Here is a 24,466-nt window from a genome sequence, read left to right as displayed (position 1 = left end):
ACATCAGCACCCTGTCCCAAAACACGAGTGTCCGTTTTAAAGATCAAAAGCCCATTTATTTCTCACAGAGAGGTAGACGTCCTATTGACGACGCGTTCGCGAAGCTCCGCCATTTGTTGACGTCGCCTCCCATTCTACGCCACTACGACCCTACAGCCACAACGGAGGTGCACACGGACGCCAGCGGTGTAGGCCTCGGCGCTGTACTGGCGCAGCGAAAACCCGGATTCCCTGAACATGTCGTAGCATATGCAAGCCGTACGCTCACGAGAGCCGAGAAAAATTACACCGTCACGGAGAAAGAGTGCCTGGCGATCGTGTGGGCTCTTACAAAGTTTCGACCTTATTTTTATGGTCGCCCATTCGATGTCCTCACCGACCATCATGCACTATGCTGGCTTTCATCATTGAAGGATCCCTCAGGCCGTCTCGCCCGTTGGGCTCTTCGCTTACAAGACTACGACATCCGCGTGCTGTACCGCAACGGACGCCAGCATGCTGACGCCGACGTCCTTTCGCGCTCCCCTCTGCCTGAAGGTGATGTGCTCTGCTCGAAATCCTCGGCTGCTGTTTCTGCCATTGATGTTGACATCATCGCTACCGAACACCGAAAGGATAATTGGATCGGCCCGCTCATCGACATGCTCTCTGATCCATCCGCAACGCCATGCACGCGTGCCTTTCGTCGTCAAGCTCGCCATTTCGCCATCCGTGACGGCCTTCTACACCGACGCAATTACGACGCCGACGGCCGGCAGTGGTTCGCTCTTGCCTCATTTGCCAACGCCGTAAACCGTCAGCCCACATGTCGCACGCTGGTCTGCAACCGTTACCTTGCCTTGACCGTCCCTTTGGGCGCGTAGGTATTGATTTGTAAGGACCACTTCCTCTGACGTCGGCTAGTAACCGCTGGGCCATCGTTGCCGTTGACCATTTAACGCGATACGCCGAAACCGCCGCTCTCCCAGCGGCTACTGCGCGCGATGTTGCGTCCTTCCTGCTGCATCGATTTATACTGCGCCACGGACCACCCCAAGAGCTTCTCAGCGATCGAGGCCGTGTCCTCTTGTCGGAATTTGTCGAAGCCATTCTGACGGAGTGCCATTCTTTCCACCGCAAAACTACTCCTTACCACCCACAGACGAATGGCCTCACCGAACGCTTTAACCGCACCCTCGGTGACATGCTTTCTATGTAAGTCGCTGCCAACCACACGAATTGGGATACTATACTGCCCTTCGTCACCTACGCCTACAACACCGCCCCTCAGAGCGCGACTGGTTTTTCACCTTTCTACTTGCTGTACGGAAGGCACCCGTCGCACACCATGGACACGATACTCCCGTACACGCCGGATCCATCAGAGTGTACACCTATTTCCGAGACAGCCAGGCTTGCTGAAGAGTGTCGCGAGCTTGCCAATACTTTTACGACGCAAGAGCAAGAGCGGCAGAAGAGTATTCGTCATGGCTCCACCACTTCTGAGCCCACGTTCCTTCCTGGTGCGCTTGTATGGCTCTCGATCCCGACCTCTGCAGCTGGCCTCTCTTCCAAACTACGTCCCAAATACGAAGACCCCTACCGTGTCATCTAGCGCACCTCACCCGTCAACTATCTGATCGAACCCGTTGAACAATCTTCGGACATGCGCCGCCGTGGGCGAGACATCGTCAACATGGAGCGCCTGAAGGCTTATTATGCCCCGCTCATAGTAACAAGCTGTTAGGTCGCCAGACGGCTCCCTCTTCGACCCCGGGGTAATTGTAGCAAAGCCTCCGAACTCTGAAATGGGTCGAACTCTTGAGTACCTTCTAGTGGGGCTACCCAACAAAGACGCCGCTCGCGCTGAGAGCCCGTGCTTGGCTGTGACTGTCGCCATTGTATATTCTCGCTCATTGCCGGATAATAAACGCCTTAACAATTTATATATATATATATATATATATTGCCTTGTCTGATGTGAAAGTTCAAATTAGCCGGCAGATAAAAGTGTGAAAATCTGTGGAAATCATATTGCCAAAACAAGAGCACAAAATGAGATATTTCAGCCGATTGGGCAAAAAGTGCAGATGCATGTTAAATACTATCAAAAGCAGGCAAACTGATATACAAGAAAAGCGTTAAAGGCTGCTAGAGAGAGAAAGAGATAAATAAGAGAAAATATGTATGGTGAGATAGTTGCAAACGAAAACTCTGGTTTGCATCCCTCCATGCTTTAAAGGTAAACAGTGAGGGAAAGAAAAGCGAAAGAAAAATGAAAGAAAAAGACAGAATATCAGATAACACGCCAAATAAAGCACTTTTAGACCCGCAAAGCAGACCAATATAAAAACAGTGTTCAAATAAACCATTCACTTTAGGTAATGTAAAAAAATACATGCAATTTCACATATTTACTTATTTTGTTCTCAATTACGGTAGCTTCGAGCAAACTGTGCAATAAACGACAACCTAGCAGTTAGTTTAAACGCGTTTAGTATGTTCCAGTTGAATGTGCGCAAGTAAAAATACATACGTAGTTACGCTCATTGTTGTGCATAACTCTGCAGGATCATTGAAGGCTACATGCTAGATCATTCCATCACGAATATATGAAGTATGCTATACAGTACTGGGCTCTTAGCGTATACGGATATTTTTTTTACGTTACTGTGATATCGAATACCACCTTGCATCAGTGCTTGCGCATGCGTTTATGAAACCTATACTGGCTTTCACGGAACGTAAACTACTCGCTAGTCATGTTTCACGTCCACTACAATACAGAGATTCAGAATTCGCCTTCGTTCACGCCTACTCCCTAAATCCATTATCCGCAGACTCAAGCTGCCGAATCAATTGAAGCCAATGTGAGAGCGCCATTTACGAACACGCTGCTTGATCTAAAAGATCAATTTTGAGTGACCTATTCAACTCAATGGTCCAACGGCTAAGGCACTCGGCTTCTGGCCCACAGGCCACGAGATCGAATTCCAGCAGCGGCGGTCGCATTATCGATGGAGGTGAAAATGTTTGAGATGGGTGTGCTTTGATTTACGTGCACGTTAAGGAACCCCATGAGTTACAATTTACTGCATCCCTCAACTGCGACGTTAATCATAATTAATAACGTTAAACCCCAGCAGTTAGTATAAATTTTAGTGATCTAGAAAATTGAAGCCGTAAACGTGAGTGGCAGAAAACTCCTTCAAATACGGATAAGTGGTGCCACCTATAGCGGAGGGGAGAAGAACCAGGCTAGCACCAAATTGTTCTTGGCCCCGCCGCAGTGGTCTAGTGACTAAGGTACACGGCTGCTGACCCGCAGGGCGCGGGTTCAAATCCCAGCTGCGGCGGCTGCGTTTCCGATGGAGGTGGAAATGTTGTAGGCCCGTGTGCTGAGATTTGGGTGCACGTTAAAGAACCCCATGTGGTCAAAATTTCCGGAGCCCTCCACTACGCCGTCTCTCATAATCATATCGTAGTTTTGGGACGTTAAACACCACAAATCAATCAAACAAAATCTTCTTGTGGAAGCGTGTTGTAGCAGAGTAGTTAAGAATGAGTGTCATTCGTAATCAAGAAAAAAAGCGAGTCCGTGACAATGGCTCTACTGATGTCGCACGATTTTGGCACCAGCAGTGAGTAACACAATACTCCAATGCCCCTACGCGTAGCCTGAGATACAGTACACGCGAAAACCACCTAATGTTATTTTTCCGCTACTGGGACTGCGCGTTGTCAAAAGAAACACAGTTTTAATTCAGTTATGAAGGACTTTTAGCTTGTACGTTTACTTCTTTGAGTTACCGTATTATCAGACACCAGAAACAATCTGCGCATGAACGAGCCTCTACGAAACATGAAACATTTACTTTTTCGTATGCTACTCTCGCGAGAGGTTTTACGTTTCCGGCCCTATCTCGCCAATTCACCTTCGTTCGTGGCTAAGCATAGTTTGTAAAACATTCTTAGTGATTGATTGATTTATGGGGTTTAACGTCCCAAAACCATCATATGATTATGGGAGACGCCGTAGTGGAGGGCTCCGGAAATTTTGACCACCTGGAGTTCTTTAACGTGCACCCAAATTGGAGTACACGGGCCTACAACATTTCCGCCTCAATCAAAAATGCAGCCGCCACAGCCGGGATTTGGTCCCTCGACCTGCGGGTCAGAAGCCGAGCACCTTATTCACTAGCCCACCATAGAGGGGCTGTAAGTTATTCTTAAAAGAGAGAAAAGAAGATAAAAGTAAGCCCCTTAACTGTCTGCGTCATAGTGCGACACCTCAACAATGTCTCACGAGGGATTGGGCTAAGAAATAATTAAAAGGAATAGGGATAGAGTTGGGGCATAGACAGAGAGACCCACATACAGAAGTAAGAAGATTGGAAAGATGGACACGGTAGCAGGAGTCCGAGGACAGGCCATTACTCAGCGAAAGTTTCACGGCGTCAGGAGATCGCGGAGGGTGAGCCGGTCGGTCATAGCTGCGTTGTCGTCGGAGATTGTGGGGGCACAACCAGTTGGCATGGAATCCAATGAGCGAGTCCACGCACGATTTCGGCCTTGCGGAGACTCAAGCCGCAAATTCGAGTGCGAATTTTGATCTGCGTGTTTTACCCAGCTCACTGAAGCTGGAGGACCTGAAATGCCGCAAACGTAAACGTAAGAGACGTAAAGTCCTCCGATATGCTGGATAGGTGGCGCCATTGAAGGCGGTGAAGCAAAACCAGGAAAGCAAAAATTTGTTCTTGCATAAATTTTATTCATTCCACTACTTCATTAAATTCTTTGTAGTGTGACTATGGCGAAAGAATTTCATTTATACTAATTTGTCCTTCATAACATTTTGGAACACGATGTATTTTACCACGCTTTGTGAGTGTGTTTACTTCGTATATTTTTGAATGGAACCCCCTGCGGTAACACCCAATAGGGCGATGCAGGTATAAAATAAATAATAAAGTAAAAAGAAATGAATGAATAAGTAAACAAATAAATACTAGGCGCTAACAAATCTGTCCACGTCATCACAAGGTGTTGACACCATCGTCGGGTAATCCAGTGTTTTGATACAACAGTATACGCTAAAACAATAGAAAAATATCTTACTGTTTTTCCTCAGTCATAATTCATTTTAACTTAATCAAATATAGTTTTAATGCAGTTTTTGTCACCATTTAGTCGTGTGCCCAAACGAGAGGGTATAGGTTTACGTACGTACATAGAAGTTTACGCATGGGTAGCTAAAAGTTTTCAAAAACATTCGTTCCCGTATTCTGGCAGTACGGTAACATAAAAATGCATAGATACAAGCTGAAAGCCTCTTGAAGCAGAAAACATGCAGGCGATAACGTCCGCACTTTATGGAGTGAAGCTTTCGCGTAGGTCTTACACGATGCTTACTGCAATGCACCATACGTCATGGTGAAGAAATCCGCGCACAAGCTCGAGGGAAACGACCGCTTCGAGGGTTACTGCGTGGATTTGCTCCGTGAAATATCCGCAATGCTGTGCTTTCGCTACCGGCTGAAGCTCGTCAGAGATGACGCCTACACAACCCGTGACTCACAGGGCAGGTGTAACGGGCTAATGCTCGAACTTGTGGACATGGTAAGTTTAAATTCAGGAAATTTACTGTGTACTCCAACAAATGAGTGTAACGGTAGCCAGCTTTTTAGGACAACTGTCGTACTTGCTTATGCAGATTGTGATTATAACACTCCGCATGCTCCATAAGCAGTCCACGCAGTACTTCAAAAAGTTTGGTGGCGTTCCGATTCGTAAAATACAGCCGTTATGAACTATTTTGTGCTTTAAAAGCTTTGGTGTCTTCACACTAAATGGTATTCTAAACATGGAACTATCGTCTAGCTTCTGCCACTCTTAATACCAACAATAAGTCATAACAAATAGCAACCAGATTAGACTATCGTCATCATCATCATCATCATCATCATCATCATCATCAGCCTGACTACGTCCACTGCAGGACAAAGACCTCTCCCATGTTCCGCCAGTTAACCCGGTCCTGTGCTTGCTGCTGCCAATTTATACCAGCAAACTTCTTAATCTCATCTGCCCACCTAACCTTCTGTCTCCCCCTAACCCACTTCCCTTCTCTGGGAATCCAGTCAGTTACCCTTAATGACCAGCGGTTATCCTGTCTACGCGCTACATGCCCTGCCCATGTCCATTTCTTCTTCTTGATTTCAGCTATGATATCCTTAACCCCCGTTTGTTCCCTAATCCATTCTGCTCTCTTCTTGTCTCTTAAGGTTACACCTATTATTTTTCTTTCCATTGCTCGCTGCGTCGTCCTCAATTTAAGCTGAACTCTCTTTGTAAGTCTCCAGGTTTCTGCTCCGTAGCTAAGTACCGGCAAGATACAGCTGTTATATACCTTCCTCTTGAGGGATAGTGGCAATCTACCTGTCATAATTTGAGAGTGCTTGCCGAATGTGCTCCACCTCATTCTTATTCTTCTAGTTACTTCAATCTCGTGGTTCGGCTCTGCGGTTATTACCTGCCTTTAGTAGACATAGGCAGGTAATAACCGCAGAGCCTATTAGACTGTCGTGCGTCTCTTTAAAAAACATCACCATACCATAGATTTGGTTCACATACATAGACAGCTTTCACCCGCTTGTGTCATATGCGTGAAAGCTCACTATGGCTAATGTGGCATGCCCCATACGTGTTCGCCCTCGCTTTTTCTTCACCGCATGTACAGGCCAGCGTAATGAAGAAGACCGTACTCAGTTCTATAATACAGGCTAAGGGTCAAGCAGCCGCAGTACTAATAGTTGATATTACTATTTAGAGTTAAGTTATCGCTTTTGACCAATAGACACCGAAGTCCTAACCACTTTCATTTCATAGGAATATATTTAGACGCGTGCTGTCATGTTCTATTCAGTGTGAACAGAACTCCGTGTTCTAAAGCTTTGTTCTATTTGACCCTATGATTAGGGATGACGTTACCGAGGACAAGTGAGTAATAAGTGAAATGATACCATCTCGTACATTGAAAGTGAGGCTTGTAAGCCTCAGGTGGTTTGGTTTAGGCTGTTTAGCTAAGCTTACTAAAGTGATTGAGGCATTTCAACTAGAATTATCGGAGGTTAAACACTGGATAATTTTCATTTGTAAATATTCCACACTGTTCATTTTACAGCTTCTATAATAATGTGTCAACCACCAAAATTATTATTAATATTTTTTGCCGACAATTGTAGCGTCATACGTTTTCCAGTATACAAGCGTACTTATAACCCACCTCATCTCTTGCGAACTCTCCTCATTTTATCCGGCTCAACTGTTAGACTATTCCTACGTCTTCGCTGCAGGAAGCAGACCTGGCGATTGGTGACCTGACCATCACCTCAGAGCGCGAGCCATCTGTCGACTTCACTATGCCCTTCTTGACGTTGGGGGTCAGCATACTCTACAAGAAGACCGACCAGAAGCGTTCCCTGCTATTCTTCCTGTCTCCGCTTTCGCGGGTTGTGTGGCTTTGTGTCGCCGGGGCGTGCGTCGCAGTGAGCGTAATTTTGTGCTGCGTCGCTCGTGCTCAGTGCACAGTGTGCCGCAGAAGTAGTGCCGTTTCACGAAGTTATGGATGCTGCTGCACCGGAAACAGTTTAGCGCACAGTGATGGAGATTGGTACACTGAAACGGACAGTGGCCGTGCCATGCTCGACATCATCAAGGGTCAGGAAGCAGTCGGTTCCTCTGACCTACAACGAGAGATGTTATACTCTGACAGCCAGAGAAATAGTACTCTGCCAATGGTGCAAAGTGACTTCACTCTCTCTAACAGTTTTTTGGTTCATAGTTAGCGCCCTCATGAGGCAGGGATGTGGTATATTTCCGAGGTAAGTTGAAAATTGTCTTTCGTTTATCATCTGCTTCATTTTATAGACTTTACTTAAAACTAGATATTGCCATTCTCGTTCTCTACTTCTTTTGTTTTTGCACTATAAAGAGAAAACTTCACCTAAGCAAATGTCACGTTTTCGACACTATGCTGATAAAAGGGATTTGTCAAACGGCAAAAGTTAGCGCTTGAGGGGTTGCTTCATTCTGTTGCGTGAGATAGGACTATACGCTTAATAATTGAAATACCACAAATTCTTCCTAAGTAAGTATAGGTTTTGTGCATAATTAACCACGAAGTTATATGTCTCGACAACCTATATTACATGAGAGTCACCCTAAGCCTAAAAAAATTGCCCGCAGCTTCCCTCGGGGGAACACTGAGGAGGATGCGGAGCATATAATTGGTTAACGGGGTGTTAAAGTGCGACTTACTTGGGTCGATGGCTAAATTGGTTAACGTGGTTGTGAAATGGGGTGTTAAATTGTGACTTACTTGGGTCGATGGCTAAATTGGTTAACGTGGTTGTAGGAGGGGGTGTTAAATGAGTGAACACGTACACACGTATGCGAAAGGGCGGCGCTGGTCGAAGGGAGGTCGATCATTGTGTTTGTGGATTCGTTGGAATTCATTTCACCGCGACCTTGGACGTCGACGCGCCGTACAAACCAACCGACGAGCGGCAACTGAGCGAGCGAGCGCCGACCTTGAGTATATATACAGCACGACGGCGCATGCACTGTCAGCTGTTGAATGTCCTCGAAGCGCGACGCCACATGCGCGTCCACTGGAGAATCAGGAGAATTGTAGATGTCGAACGCGGTGTGTAGAGGAGGAAGGGTGCACAGATGGTGGAAGAGTGGGCGACGGCGCGACGGCGCATGCGCGCGCGTCAGCTGTTGAATGTTCGAGAAGCGGTGTGGACGGCGCGGACGGCGCACTACAAGGCGCAAGTATAAGATGCTCCGCATCTAAAAAGTAATGTTACCTAACACAGAGATCGAAATTCGGGCTGACAGAGTGAGGAGATATGTGGCTAATAGCTCTCGCTCGGAATTGTTCTCGCTCGAAACTGCAAGAAAGACGTCCTCCAGTCCCGCTTGTAAGAACTGGCCCATTCTCGTGACACACCTTACATTTTGGCCATCTCATAATGGCCAAATTGTAAGGCCATAATTAATGTCACGTGGCTGAAGTAATATGGAGGAGATGACGCTGCCCCATGATGGGCAGCAACAAAGTACTTGACGGGGGCGTGAATCTAACATAAATATACTTTTACAGTTATATGATCATAGAACATACTTTTGTGTTATGATGAACATAAAACATACTTTTACGTTTATGATGTTTTGCAGTGTTTCTTTGTGGCTTGGTGAATATTTTTAGGAAAAATTTTAGAAAAGAAAAGCACTTATTTGGTGTTTTCGGTGTATAAGGTGTAACAATTTTTCGTTCATATTGCGACTGCTGGTTGCTATTATTTATATGTTTATTTTTAGCGCAACCTTAACGATAGTTTGTGATGTTTCCCTATCGGAAAAATTGCCATGGTGGATACTGGAAAACATGGTGGGCGTAGTGGAAATATTAGTGGGCATGGTGGAAATAATAGTGGGCATGGTGGAAATTATGATGGCTACGGTGGGACGTAGTGGAAAATATGGTGGTTATGCCGGGACATACTGGGTGGTATGGTGTACAGATGATGGGTAAAGTGGAAATGATGGTGGAAAGCAGAGGCTTGATAGTGGGCAATAATGGGACACTCTGCCCACCATTGCGATAATGCTGGGTAGCCCTAAGCATATGGTGGGTGGTGCTTATTATGGTGGGCTACATGGTGTACCAAGTTGAGAAACTCTTCCCACCATTGCGATAATGCTGGGAAGCACTAAGCAGATGATGGATCCTGCTTTTTATGGTGGGCCACATGGTGTACCAAGCTGAGAAGCTCTGCCCACCATCGCGATAATGCTGGGAAGCAGTAAGCAGATGATGGGTGGGCTTATAATGGCGGGCAATTTATATTGTGTACCAATCTGGAATCAGTACACTACATGTTCTACCACCATCATTTCCATCAAAGTTAGGCCTACCGACCGAGCCCGTACAATTGTGTTATCCGTGCTTCCGGGTTTCAGAATACACGATTTCGACGATTAAGTATGACAATACAGCGCAGTCATGGCATCAATTAACCTAAATGAAGCATTTTTCATTGTGTATGGTGTCCGCTCAAGAAGCAACAAACATCGATGCGACGCGATTAAAGCACTCCCAGAGAACGTAATTAAGTGTCTTCTCACCGACAGCCGCTGGTCGCACTCGCCGGCACTTCTCTAGCTTTTGTACGAGAACTCAGACGTGGCAATTCGTATGCTTGGTGAACCAACATGAAGCGTAGTGTTTCCGGCACACTGCATTCGTTTTGGCCAAGCTGTTATGAAGTTGCTGTAGAAAAAAAGCTACAGCATTGCGCTGGCGCGACCGCCCTCTACATTGCGCGAAAAGCATCCCAATATTCAATCAAATAAATTAGGCGGGCGTATCTATGGAATGAGCGTAGAGGCGTCATAAAGCGTGAGCAGATGTCACCCTTTAGAACTAGCGCGAAACGGATATTAAACTTGGCAGACCCCGCCGGTAAACTGTTGCTGCTCCCCAGTCCACTTGGCTTTTTTCTTGAAGTTGGGAATTGTAAAAAAAAATAGCACTAGTGCCGTTAACATAGTGGCAATCGTTACAGGCCGCAGTTGCTTGTGTTTAATAAATGTGCAATTTTTAGTAGCAGGTGTAGATCTTGTCTATGTTGTGTACACGACAAACATAACTTAAGTTTAACCGTAAGTTTGTATGTTAACTAAGTATTTAACACCCATTCAACGTCATGTTGGTGTGGCGCAGTGGGGGAGAAAGACGAAGACGACGTTCTGAACGGACGCGTTTTTCATGTTCTCCGCTTCGAAGGATTTATCGGCCATGGGCCGAGGTGCTGCTCAGGCTTCAGCCAGCGGCAACGACTACCGTGTTGTACTTCCACGCCTTCCTACCGGTAAGCTTGTTGTGGACTCTGTATTTCTACATGCGGACTTAGCTGGTCGCCCCTACCGGGCTCAAGATTTTAGAGATGCTCTTCGGGACATCATTGACTTGAAGGAAATAAGCTCCATAGGTCAATTTCAAATGTCTCATGTTTGGATGGTCACATGCAAGTCAACGCTGACGAAAACAAAGTTGGTCACAAGAGGCGAATTTTTCGTCAAAAGTCGTCGATGCCTCGTTATAGACCCGGAGCCCACGGAAGTGAAGTTGAAGCTTATGTGGCTTCCTGAGCGCTTGGAGGACGCCTATGTGTGCGAAGCACTGCAAGCTTTTGGGAAGGTCAAGACAATATCACAAGAAAGCTGGAAAGTAGCGGACATGGAACAAATGCGGACGCTAAATAGGGATGTTGTTTTGTCCCTTGCTGATGGAGTTCGCATTGCGGATATTCCTCATATTCTTGTTGTCTGCGGAGTGCAAAGCCTCGTCCTGATACCTGGCCGCCCACCACTTTGCCTTCGGTGCAGTAAGGTTGGACACATCCGTCGAAACTGCAGGACCCCTCGCTGTGACAACTGTCGACGCTTCGGTCATTCGGCCGAAGATTGTGTTATGACATACGCCAACAAGCTGCGACAGCACACAAAACAGCCAGATGATAACTTACAAGAGCATATTATGGATGCCACCGAGGTTTTGGATGCAACGGGAGACACTCCGTCAATGTCATATGCTGCAAGCTCTACCACAGGGAATCCAGAAGAGGAAAGAAAGTCACTCGCTGTTGACACAGTTGGAACTTCTGCGTGCAAAGAGCCAAGTGAATCATGCAAGCAGCATACCCAAAACGACTCCGCACCACCCCTAGCACAAGTAGGAGTTCCTTTGGAGAGTGCTGTTGCGCTGACCCATAAAGATGCCGAAGAACCACCAGTACAAGATAGAGACTCTGGGCTGGATGCCGCAGAAAGTTCATCACCTGCTTGCGCTGCAGCTCCGCAGCAGCGTTTTCATCATGGTGCAGTGTCAGAAGATGATATGCAGATCTCTACGGATACAGCAATACTGAAACGTCGCGCATCGTCCAGCTCGGATTCAAGCAAAGGGAGTGACCCAGCGTCAGTGACTAGGGAGTCACGCCGGCGCCGAAAGTCCACGCCAAAGAGGAAGTGTCGCCGATCCCGATCTAGGAGGCCTGCTGGGGGCTCACGGGAAGCCTCAGCGGCAACTCTTGGGACTGATCAAGTGGGACGATAAGCAAATTAGAAGGTAGTCACCATGGCGCAGTCTGAGCGACTCATATTTGCCACCTTGAACGTACGCGGCCTTAGGTCTTCGCAGAAACAAGCACAACTCCGTAGACTTCTCAATAGGAAGCGTCTCGACTTTGTCGCCATCCAAGAGACAAAGATCGAGAGCGAGGAAGAGGCCGAGAAGGCCCTGCGGCCTTTTCTGTCTCAGTTTAATGTGTGTGTCTCACATGCTAAAGGTTTATCTGCGGGTTGTTGGTTGTTTCTGAGAAAAAGCCTACCCTGTTCAGCATTGTGCACTAGTGTTGATGAAGAGGGCAGGTATATATGCTGTGATTTTTTGTTGCAAGGAGTGCCATGGAGAATTATCAATCTATATGCGTTTAATGATGTTCCGAAACGGCTTGAGTTATTTGAAAAAGTGCGTAATTTAATTGACGTCGACAGATGCACGGTACTTATGGGAGATTTCAACTGCGTATGTGAAGCTATTGATCGTTATAATTCGTCTGGAAAGAGAGACAGGAGTGGTGAGCTTTTATCCGGTATTGTAGATAATGCAGGACTAATTGACATTGGGGTCTCGAATCGGGCAACAGCATATACAAGAGTACAAGGCAGCTCTCATGCTCGCCTTGACCGGATTTACGTGTCCTCATCACTCCTATCTCGTAAAATTTCCTGCAGCACCGAAGCTGTATCATTCTCAGACCATTGTATTGTCATAGCGCAAATTGGCGAAAATCGTCACAAACAATTCCGTCCCCAATGGGCCCTTTGGAAAATGAATGCGAAGCTCCTCTGTGATCAGGAATTCATGAATCGCGTCCAGATGGCATTGAGGCAATCTTTTTCGATTGGTTTTCATATCTTCGCTGCTTGGGAGCTTTTTAAACAAGAAGTTCGCTCTATAGCTTTAGAAATTGGGGCTGTTAAGTCTTTCTATAGAAAGAATGATGAAAAGATACTTGTTAAAAGTCTTTGCAATCTTTATGAGATGGAATGCGAAATGCCGGGAAAGTACATCAAAGATATTGAGAATATTAAGTGCCAACTACAGAGATATGATGCTGCTCGCTACCAAGGGGCACGTATTAGATCTCGGAACCAGCGCACTTTAAATTCTGAGCAACCAACGCGCCAAGCTTTACTTGATGAGCAACGCCATGCGATTTCCAAAGTTATTCCAGACTTGTACTTTAACGATGTGCTCATAAAAGATAACGGAGACATTACTTTGGCGTTCGAAACGTACTATAACAGCTTATTTAGCTCTCCCTCTGATGATCCTGACGCTCACCTCAAGGCTAGTTTTGTTTCTCTTGTGAACCCCTTGAAGGACAATGATTGTGAAGTCATTAATGGGCCCATTACTCTACAAGAAATCGAGCAAGCAATCGACAACTTGCCTTTATTGAAAACACCGGGGCCTGATGGCATCTCAGGCGAATTTTACAAAGCTTTCAAGAAAACGCTTGCTCCTATATTGCTGAATATTTTTCAGATGAGTTACGACATGGATACACTCCCACAATCTTTTTGCAAAAGTCACACTGTGTAAATACCGAAAACAACTGACAAGGAAAAACTTCGCTTCGTTGAGGGCTACAGACCAATATCGCTGTCAAATGTGGACTACAAAATTTTCGCAAAAGTATTAGCAAATAGGTTGCAATTTGCTATGTCGATCCTCATTGGGTCTCATCAGACATGTGGGATCAGAGGTCGATCCATACAAACCAATATACATGTCGCTCGAACAATGCTTCAATACTGTCATGGTTCTCAAGAACATCTTGCAATGCTACAGGTAGACCTTGCAAAAGCTTTTGATCGTGTTCGTCATTCCTTCCTTTTTTCTCTTCTCGAACAAGCTAATGTTGGCAAAGTTGTTCTTAAAGGCGTTAAATTATGCTATAATGAATGCTCAACTCGTCTGATAGTTAATGGTCAACTCTCCAAGCCAGTTTCTATTCGCTCTTCAGTAAAACAGGGATGCCCGATGTCACCTCTTTTATTTGCACTTTATCTAGAACCACTGTGCTTAAGCATAATACAGTCGAGTTGCATTCATGGCTTTAGAATATTAGGCAGTGAGGTTAAAGTATTGGCTTATGCAGATGATGTCGCATTCTTTTGCACAGATAAACCGAGTGTCGAAAATGTGGTATATACTATTGAAAAGTTTGGCGTAGTATCAGGAGCTCGTTTAATTGCCTCTAAAAGTTTAGGACTGTGGTTTGGCTTGTGGGGTAGCACACCGAACCACTTTGCAGGGATTAATTGGACAAGAACTCCTCCAACATACCTCGGTGTACCATTGCATGCATATAGATTCAGTGCGCATTACTGGAAGGAACGTGTCCCTAAGCTTGAACGACAGGCCCAGACATTTGTGCCCTATCGACTTTCGATATTTGGGAGAGCTGAAGCTTGTAATACTTTCTTAGCGACAAAACTTTACTATGTATTGCAACTTATTCATTGCGCAAGATTCTATATACAACGCTTTCATCGAATTTTTGCTACTTTCATATGGTCTTCGACTTTTGAGCCCATGCGTCGTGATAATATATTCAAACCAGTTAGTGAGGGCGGGTTAGGACTAAAACACCTTTATCTATGGCAAATAGTGTCCCGATTCTTCTTTTTTCGAGACAATTCCCATCCTGTAATCCGTTCCTTCTTGCAGGTTACACTTGTTGATTGCTTACCAGATTTAATTGTTTCATCCAACTTCTCCGAACGCCCAAGCTTGTGGGGATTCATGCAGGAAGTTTACCTCGCAGTTCAGTTCCTTAAAGCTCGCTTCTCTGTAGAATACCTGTACTCAGTAACGCGCAAGGTGCTTTATAAGGACCTACTGAGTACACTTTTCCCATCTCCATTGTACCGTTCACTGTACGCTAATCTTCCTGGTCACGATGTGTTGAAGCGAGTGCGCAAAATGTACATTCCACCGAATTCAAAAACATTCTTCTATAAACTCCACTCTGAAACATTGGCGGTAAACACATGGTTAGAAAGAAAAGGTATTTTCATTCCGTCTGTTAACTGCCGTCTATGTGATGTGCCGGAAACGATTGAACATTGCTTTGTTAGCTGCAAAGATGCCATACTATTTTGGGATGTCCTTCAGCGAGCACTGAAAAAACGTTTCGTCATTAATTCTCACACAATACGCTATCTTCTGCCAGCAACACTTGATGAAGTACCATATGATATGTTTTTCCTCATGGGTTTGCACAGCTTGTGGAAGACACGAATGCAAGACCGCAATGCAGAGCCCACCACCTCTTCAAGCGCACACTTCATTCAAATGGCTATCCACCTAAAAAACATCTACGACGAGCTAGACTTTAGACCGGACTGGTACTCCGTCTTAGAGAACTGTTTGACCTCACCCCTTTTTTTGTTTGTATAACACGATGTGAAGAACTCTTCATGTGAGGAACTCACGCTGTGTTAGCCATTTAGTTTTTTGAGTAACGCTTGAGCGCTTACTTTGGCGATTTGATTGTACTTTTGTTCGCTTGATATTGTCTTTATTGCCCAAGTACTTTATTAAATACCATGAAAAAAAAAAGTTGGTGTGGCGCAGTGGTTAGCGTCTTCGAATGGGAATCCGCAGGTTGCACGTTCGAACCCCCGTGGCGCCTCGTTTTTTTTTTTACGGGACAGGTGTTTTTTATACCGTTTTTATAGAATTGTTTTTTATTTTTTGTGGCAGCTCGTCACGGTGATTCTGACGTCATTTCGCGCTCAAGTGTTGCCGGCACTGCTGCACCCACCATACCCACCATGCGCCATGGTGGGCGTTTCCCACCATTCACCCACTACACTAATCCACTATAATGGTGGGTGGTGGTTTCCACCATGCCCACCATTCGTTTTTTTCTGATAGGGTTGCATTACTTACATTTGGATTCTTTTACATAGGTTCTTTTGTTATGTCTATTTTTGTCAGAAATTGGACATCATGCATCTACATACTATGTTACAAAACATATAGGGCAGCACACGCCCTGTAGTAAGGCATTGTCTGGACAAAGTTCCACGCTGTGGCCTGCTTGGACACCCTCCCCTGTTCAAGATAATTTTACATAACACGGCATATTGTGCATGGCAGCTTCAGCACGCATCATCGCTGCAACTTGGTGGATTTTCTCCTTCATGCTGGTTTCCTCTTACACGGCTAACCTGGCAGCTTTCCTGACTAAAGAGAGGCTCCTGTCACCCATCAAGAGTGCCGAAGACTTGGCGAAGCAGTCAGCCGTGCGCTACGGATGCGTTCGCTTAAGATCGACTCACGCCTTGTTCAAGGTATGGTGCTGTCTATAAGCGACAAGTATTATAATAGGCTACTGATAAATGCGTCCAGTTATGCTTCTAAAGGCACTGTGCACTAACCATAAAGCATGTTGTCTTGTTAAAATAATATATTTTGTATTTAACTGCATCGTTATCACAATAGCAATAATTATCCAATTGTCGTGCTGTCAGTGAAGTCATATTCATCAAAAACTTAATTCGTTATTTTGTTAAGTTTACGTCCCAAATTTGCAATACGATTATCAGAGACGCCATTGTTGAAGGCTCCAGAAATTCCGACCACATGAGATTTTTTAACCCAGGCCCAACTCTAAGTACACGAGCTGCAAGCGTTTTGAGTCCATCGAAAATGAAGCCGCAGCAGCCGGGATCGAACGCTTTGAAGCTGAGCCACATTTTATATCAAAGTGGATGTCTGTTTCGTAGATGGCCTTGTATAGTATCCTGTATGTCCTGTAAAAGAAATGATGTGTTCGGAAAACACAAAGGCGTGAACACTACGTAAGTTCAGGAAGTCCTAAAGTACGTTCAGGTCACGTAGTTCTCCGAAAAGTTCCATAGGAGAGGAGTTTTTTGCTGATATAATTGTGAGGTAATCAGTTTGATAAAGCCAAAGTCTGTCCAGACACTAGTTTTAAACAAAGGCCTTCAATCACACAAACATGTGTGGCTGAACTTTATCAACGAGACCTATTCACGTATCAGTTGCTTTAAAGTTCACCGCTGCATAAAAACACCTGGCATAATCAACTTTAGGCAAACCCGACGGGCCTGAAAAGTACTGCTGGCTTTTTGGGCCAAATGTTAGTGTTACGTTTCAAATAAGGGTACGGCGGTTTATTCAACAGAATGATGGATGGCGAAGCCGCACGGGACAAAGCAGCTCAGAGGGAGATCTTCCAAAGTTCACAATTCTTTTCCCTCTTTTCAGTACGGCACATACGCGTCTTAATATTAGTGTATCTTCACGTGGTGAGTGCAGTAAACAAGGCAGATGAGCAAGAAAAAGAAAGATGGACCTAAATATATCAGTTGAATATATCTCACTGCAAAAAAGCGAGAAAAACTTAAGGCAACGTGAGTGTTTCAAATAAGTGTCTGCAATGGCACTAGCGCGTAGGTTTTGGTCAACTTCAGGTTTTTTTGGGTTTTTTTGTGCACCATAAAAAGGTGGTGCCACCAAATTTGTGGCACGCGTGTTCTTCACTGTAAGCATTTCCTTCAGCTCCAGGAAGCATGATACAAACACCAAGATTCGTGCATTTTCGCTAAATGAATTATTATTGTTCTACTTATGTGGTCTATTTTCGGTTCAGTTTCGCGGTGCCGAATTGGGCAGTGACGTCGATGCCTATGTGGCTTGGTCACGTGTGCACAGAAGGCTGTGACGAACAACGTGCTACACCAAGCGCCAGCAAAACAAATGCTCTGACAGTCGCCATGACCAGCTGCAGTAGCATCGAGGCACTGGCAAGGCAAAAAAGGCTGCAAGAAGAAAGCAAAGCTTTTATGGGGGACGGGGAAGGGTAGTAAAAAGTGGGTAACGATTTAGAGTACAGGGTACTTTACTATGTGAGAGCTTAAAGCCATCCCGTGGGACATGCAGGGAGTGGGGGGGTAGAAAAAGGGGGTAACGATTTAGAGCACGAAGTACTCTACTATGGGAGAGCATAGAGCCGTCCCGTGCGCCACATGATTAGCAGCGTTATATAATTGGAGTTACAACGTATGTAGCACAACGTGGACGAGAAAGCCACCCGACGCTCGATACGCCGGCTTTATATAGGCGCCGAGATGCTGAAGAAGGATGAGACAGCCCCCTGTTGGACGCGTGCAGCGTCTCTGAATGACGCGTCGAGTGTCTTTTTCAAAGCACTCAGAGTCCTTGACGGACGTACACAGTGTCTCTGCAAGGGATGCCAGCACACTCGTAACAACAGGCACGCTAGTTCTCTCCTTGTTTACAAAATGCGTTTCGGATATGGCGGAGGTCACTCACGTCTCTACAAACCTAGTGTGACGTCACGACAACTGCCGTTGATTCTCCTGTTTTGGGTGTGCTACAATACTCACCGTAGACGCCTAAATAGACAGCTGAATCGACGGCGGCCCTCTTAAGTCCCATTGCAATTCTCACGCATCCAGCAAAATAGACAGCTCCGAGAAGATCGCCTCGTAGAGAAATACGATACAGGCTACTTTGCTGCCTAAACAAGATTGCGGCTCAGCGAATCGCTAAGATAGGTCAAATCTTGCCGGAATGGTCATTAGCACACAAACGAACGCTTCACCAGACGCTCAATGTGAGTAGCGCTTAATTTTTTTGTAGATTTAAACACGAAATAAGCCAGAAAATACAACTGTTACGCTTGTTTAATTTGGCTTTCTCTTCTCGACGCTAGATGGAGCACCGTCGCGTAAAAGCCGTCCAGACGTGTTCCGGTTCTCGGACAGCATGGTCTCGGTGCTGTCTTTTAAGCAGTCTGCGTAGACTGTCTACGTGCTGTCTAATAATTAGAACACAGCCATATTAAACGTCAGTGTTGCTGAGCAAGTGATTTGCCTAGATCGCGAAAGTAAGCATTCGACTACACTTTTAGAAGTGAAATAAAATAAATTCTACGTGTTTGTTGAGTCCGACTCTTCGTGTGGAGAGTCCCTGCACACTGAAGAAACCCACAACAGGCTTGAAAATTGGTGTCATCGCCCCCCTAAATATTGAAAGAAAACAATTCTGTAGTAAGTATGTGCTACCTTAATGACACCCCTAAATCAATGCTCGGCTCTTTCAATTAGCATTGTTATTTCGATCAGAAAACAAAGATTGATTGACTGCTTGCTCAGTAAGCATTTTTATTTATTCGAAGTGTTATCTCTAAATAAACTTTTCAGATTGATTTCTTGCAAAGTAGCTTACTTTCAACATCCTGACACGCATTTCTTGGCCAAATTACTTTTGTGAGTGAACGTCAGTGATATGAAATCATCATCATCAAATTGTTTAATTGTTTGAGGCCATTTCGCCAGCTGATGGATGAATCAATGGATGCAAAACTTCATTTGAAATCCTGAGGTGCACGACCTAACGTGCAGCTTGGCCGCTCCCACGTTGGTACAGTCAGGCAAGCCCGACCACCACATCGTGGGCCCTCTAGACAGCTCACAGTGAACCCCCGACATCGGGGCTCTTCCTAGCGTATAACCCCTTTTCTTCAGTCGATTGATCCGTGCCCCACAACGAGGGGCAACGCCAGAGCACGTGGTTTAAAGAGCCACTAGGATAAATGAGGGGATAAATTTTGTGCAATAAAGTTGAGCTGAGATGCAAACCCGTCTGCAGTAGACCGAGATTCAAAGCCTGCGCTCGATTTACCCTATTTTTAGGAAGAGGAAAGCCTCTCCTGCCGAGATAAAAGTGCTAGGTAATTTCATTATTAGTGGTCGGTTGATCTCTGTTCATCACAACTGCGGGCCGGCAGGGGAGTCCCCGAGGTTGCGGAAAGCAAAACCGCACGCCTTGGAGTGGGCTAGCTCGCTCAGGTTTGTGGGGCCTCCCCTGATGAATCCCATATAAGCGGAGAACAAGCTGCGCTTCTTTCTGCGTTGCCTTTGATATCGACTCTGCCAGCATCTTGTAGTGCTGTAGACGCGTATCTCAGAGGCCACGTACAGAAAACGTTTCGTTGGGTTAAGGCTCTAATTCCAGTGGTTCATAAGAAAATTCTGCCCTTCCAAGTAACGAAATAAACCAAATTTCAGTAGATGTTCTTGCAGCTAACGGGCTCTTACGTGATTCAAACCTACGCTCGGATATCATAATGTCACGGGGTCGTGACATGGTCGAAGACGGGAGACTTTGCGTGGGAATTCCACTGTTTCTTTGGGTGAACCTGTGCCCGGTAAACGGAAAGTCCTATTACAGTAGCAGTCTTGGACTGATAGCGGCGAACGGAGCGTCGGCCGTCACTCAACTACTGACAAGCGGCGAAGCGCGTCGGCATTTATGCTCTTGCAGTCGAATGTTCTAGCGTTATCGCTGGCGGTGGCGTAGGTTCCAGAATAATCTGTACAGTTCTCAGAGTGGGCGTGATCTTACCGAAATGATCTACTACAATCCGGAAGCTTCTCGAAAACTGCAGGCGCGGTTTGCGTTGAGAATTGTGTATTGTTTTGGGACGATAACAAAACTTGAGAAATGGAACGTGGCAATATGTATTCTGTACAACCCTTAACTTCGAACATTGCCTCATTTTATATTTGTTTTGTTTATTACTATTTTGCAACATTCGATCCGGATGGACGACTTGGACTCTGCTGAGGACCAATTCCGTTGTGTTCTTCAAAAAACCTAATGTCACTTCAAGCTAGCGCCTGGATAAGACACACTCTTCTTGTGTTTTTGTTTATGACTATTTCTTGTAGTGAGTGTCGCTTACTTCTTCGTGTAATCTCTACTCATCAAAATATACAGAAAGGTAAACATATCGGCATTCACAAAAACAAGCACGATGAAAAGCTCACCTTTTAAAGTGAAACATCGTTTGTGGTGCGCTTTGAGATTGCCGCATTTTATTTGAAAAAGAAAAGTCATAAAGCATTTCCACCCTGCTCATGCATCATTTAAATAAATAATTTTCGTTCGTATTATCGGAATCACTAGTTCGCAGGAGTGGAGGCACGAGACGTACGAGATGATGTGGCACACCATGAAAGAGGACCTAGTGTCGTTCATCGCCGAGGGCATTGAGCGTGTGGAACGCAGTGGCTACGCCTTCCTCATGGAGTCTACGAGCATTGAGTATGTGGTACGAAGACGGTGCCAGCTCAAGCAGATCGGTGGTCTTCTAGACTCCAAGGGTTACGGCATTGCAACGCCGCACGGTGAGCCTAAACTCGTGCAACGTGTCTCATTTTCATATTGATCATAATAATTGTCATATTCCCTATCATGAGGCTGACTCCCCTCACCCCAGGAGAACAAGTGTGTCTTCCGTGCTCCGTCTTCACCAATTGATCCGGCGCCGTCTTTGCTAAGGTCACGTAATTTCTTTAGACTACCGTTAATGTCATTTGTCCAACTAACTTGCTGCGTCCTCTTCAAGTGCCTGATTTCACGCTACATGCCTCTTCCATGCTCATTGCGTTGCGTTATTGATTCTCATGTTATTAATGAACATTTTTTCCTCGTTCCACTCTGCTCTCTTCTTGTTTATAAATGTTACACCTATCATATTTCTTGCATTGGCTCGCTGCATCGTCCACACTTGTGTGCTAACCACACTTTATTAAAAGACACATTGCTCCTAAACAACCATGTCATTAGGAGCTCCACGTAATAACCATGTAATGGCGGTGATGTCAGCGTGTCTTTCTGTGGATAGTTTTTCATCTATGAAACTGCAATTTTATAATCGCACGACGTTGATCCGTAAACACTAAGATCTATGTTTCATGAACGATACTTCCTCTTGTGACAATATAAAGAATTTCAAAGGCACGTTTCTTTCACGGAACCTTAAAGTAATTTAGTGCATAAGGAAGCCAAGAATCTTATAGGCGACATATCTATTAAGTATTGAGTTAATTCAAGTTATTGTATTATAATTTAATCAAAGTTACACATGCAGGTAAATATGCTCTGCCTATAGTTTTTAGACACTGTCCGCTCTTTTCTCTAAAATTTCTTATATGCCGTTGAGCACGTAATGGATAAATCTAAAGCTGCGTTTGCGACGGCAATTCCTATTTAAGATCGCATTGTGTTGTTATCTGGTAGCAGGACGATACTGCATCACTCACTAAATATAGTGAGTTATGCAGTATCGTCCCATATGCCCCACGTTTTATATACTCATATACCCCACGTCCCATATACCCCACATTACATGTTGCAGGCACACATTCTGTGCCAAAACGAAGCTAGGTTAATGTCCGTGAAGCGAAAAATGAACGTGTAAGTCTGACGTCACAGAAAATGGCATAACACGAAAGCGAAAGCTGTAGTTCCCAGAGTAGTTAAATGCTCACTGTACAGTGATATAAGAGAGCTTGCTCATTGTCTCTTGTTTTTTGGTACTTATAGCACTGTTTATCGTAGATCCACACACGCTGGCGCCTGCTCGCACATCTCCATGCCGACAACTAATGACCATGATCAAAGAATAAAGAAGTCTTTCTGGTACCCGTGGTAGCTACCGCTGAGAGCGCAAGCAGAGAAAGTCGAGCGAAAGCCAGAAGAGCGTTGCTGAGTGAAAGCACATCTTTGGGTAAGGCCGCCATCCCGTGGCATTTTAGAGCGAAATGCAGTGCGCGTTGATTGCATCCTCTAGTCTGGCGGTGATCTTTTTTCAGGGAGAACGTAAGTGCGAAGCGCAATGTTATAATAGCGGTGTTGTTGCCAGTATTAATTACAAAGAATGCGAATTGAACATGGGAACACAAGAAGAGACCTTAAAAAGAAGAAAGACTGCAGCGCTTGTCATTGGTTTTTCTTGTATACGCGTGTTGAATTTACGCTGTTCGTACTTCGCACTGCTAAACCATCAGGCCAAAGCTTCACTAAATTAAATTATAGCCAGCTGAGTCAGGGGTGCATCGTACAGCTATCATATAGATAGATTGCATGAGGAAAGTCGAGGCTTGGGCTAACGTCGCCAACTTGTGGCAGGCCACGGCTTTGAAGTAATTCCACTTCTATTATTGTAAAGGCAATTGATGAAACGGAAGCATAGGGACAATGCCCTGCAGGAGCTAATAGCGGAGGTCTCGGTCATTATGCATTGCTTCACTTTGCCGCTTGCAGACAGTGAGTTCATCCTGCCAGCCCAGATTACTGCGAGATGAAAGGGTAATATAGAAAAAAAAGGTGGTAACGCCATCAGAGTATGTGACCTCAAAACAATATGTGCGTGTCTCCGCGAATGAAGACTTTCACTTTTAAGATTCACAGGTACACTTGCTGTGAAGACAAGGCAAATGACTAAATTTTTTTGTCTTGAACGTTAACTGCTTATTGTGCTGAAATCATGAGACTATCGTTAAACATTTCGCTTGTTTTCATTAGGAAGTGCTATTTAGGGATGTTATGCAGCGAAAACTGAAAAAGACTGAATTTGATTCCATGAACAATAGGCCCCTAGATGCGACCACGAGTAGCAATGTCATTTGATTGCGTTCAATTTTCTATGCCGTTTACTGGACGGAAATACGTCACTGCAGTCTTCACGGGCCCCAGCAGAAACCTTCAGTCGTAACAAACCATGTGACATGTTGTTTTATTTGTGCAGGATCTCCGTACCGCAACATCCTGTCATCGACGTTACTGCGGCTGCAGGAGCGCGGCACCCTGCAAAAATTAAAGGATCGTTGGTGGAAAGTACGACATCCGCTCAAACGATGTCCTACTACCGAGGCCGGCAAATCTAGGACTGACGCAGCTAGCGAGTTGGGCTTGCGAACAGTCACAGGTGGCGTGTTCGTCGTTCTCCTTGCTGGTCTTGGTCTGGCCTGCATCATCGCTTTCGCCGAGCTGATCTGTGAAGCGAGATCAGGACGCAGTTGAAGGAGTGCATGAGCCTTTTACATCTCAGCACATAAATTGAACTATTTAGCTTTTGTTCATGTGGAAGACATGGCAGGCGCATTGAAGCGCATGCGGGATACACGAAGAAGTTGCCATTGCTCCCCACGTGGAATTTCGTGTTGCACTTAAGATTGTTTGGATCCTTGCTGGCTGTGAATTGTATGGAGAAAGACACAGGAATAAATTATGCATGGAAATGCTCAGAGCTCCTGCGAGAGTGTAGTTTTTTTCTGTTTGAGCGCCGACCATTAGCGTAATAAAGTGCATTTTCATTATGACTACACGTATTTTGCCGAATGGCTGCCCATCTTGTTTATGTGGCCTGTAGCGCGTTTTGTGAAATTGGGTCTAGCGTCGCTGTTGCAACTACTAAAGGAATATTCAAAACCGCCA

The 24,466-nt window shown here is 45.3% G+C and overlaps 1 protein-coding gene across 1 annotated transcript in view; it reads left to right on the top strand.

The window, feature by feature from the left end:
- The window catches only part of LOC142784774 (glutamate receptor ionotropic, kainate 2-like), a 117,987-nt gene extending 93,935 nt beyond the window's left edge, over nt 1-24,052 (top strand). Inside the window, exons 7-11 of the mRNA XM_075883273.1 lie at nt 5,419-5,598; nt 7,335-7,698; nt 16,289-16,427; nt 21,152-21,372; nt 23,778-24,052. Coding sequence (XP_075739388.1) covers nt 5,419-5,598; nt 7,335-7,698; nt 16,289-16,427; nt 21,152-21,372; nt 23,778-24,052 — 1,179 coding nt within the window. The remainder of the gene's footprint in view (nt 1-5,418; nt 5,599-7,334; nt 7,699-16,288; nt 16,428-21,151; nt 21,373-23,777) is intronic.
- The last annotated feature ends 414 nt before the right edge of the window (nt 24,053-24,466 follow it).

Source organism: Rhipicephalus microplus, unplaced genomic scaffold, assembly GCF_043290135.1.
Source record: "Rhipicephalus microplus isolate Deutch F79 unplaced genomic scaffold, USDA_Rmic scaffold_15, whole genome shotgun sequence".
Lineage (NCBI taxonomy): Eukaryota > Metazoa > Arthropoda > Arachnida > Ixodida > Ixodidae > Rhipicephalus > Rhipicephalus microplus.
This window is presented reverse-complemented; position numbering and strand designations above follow the sequence as displayed.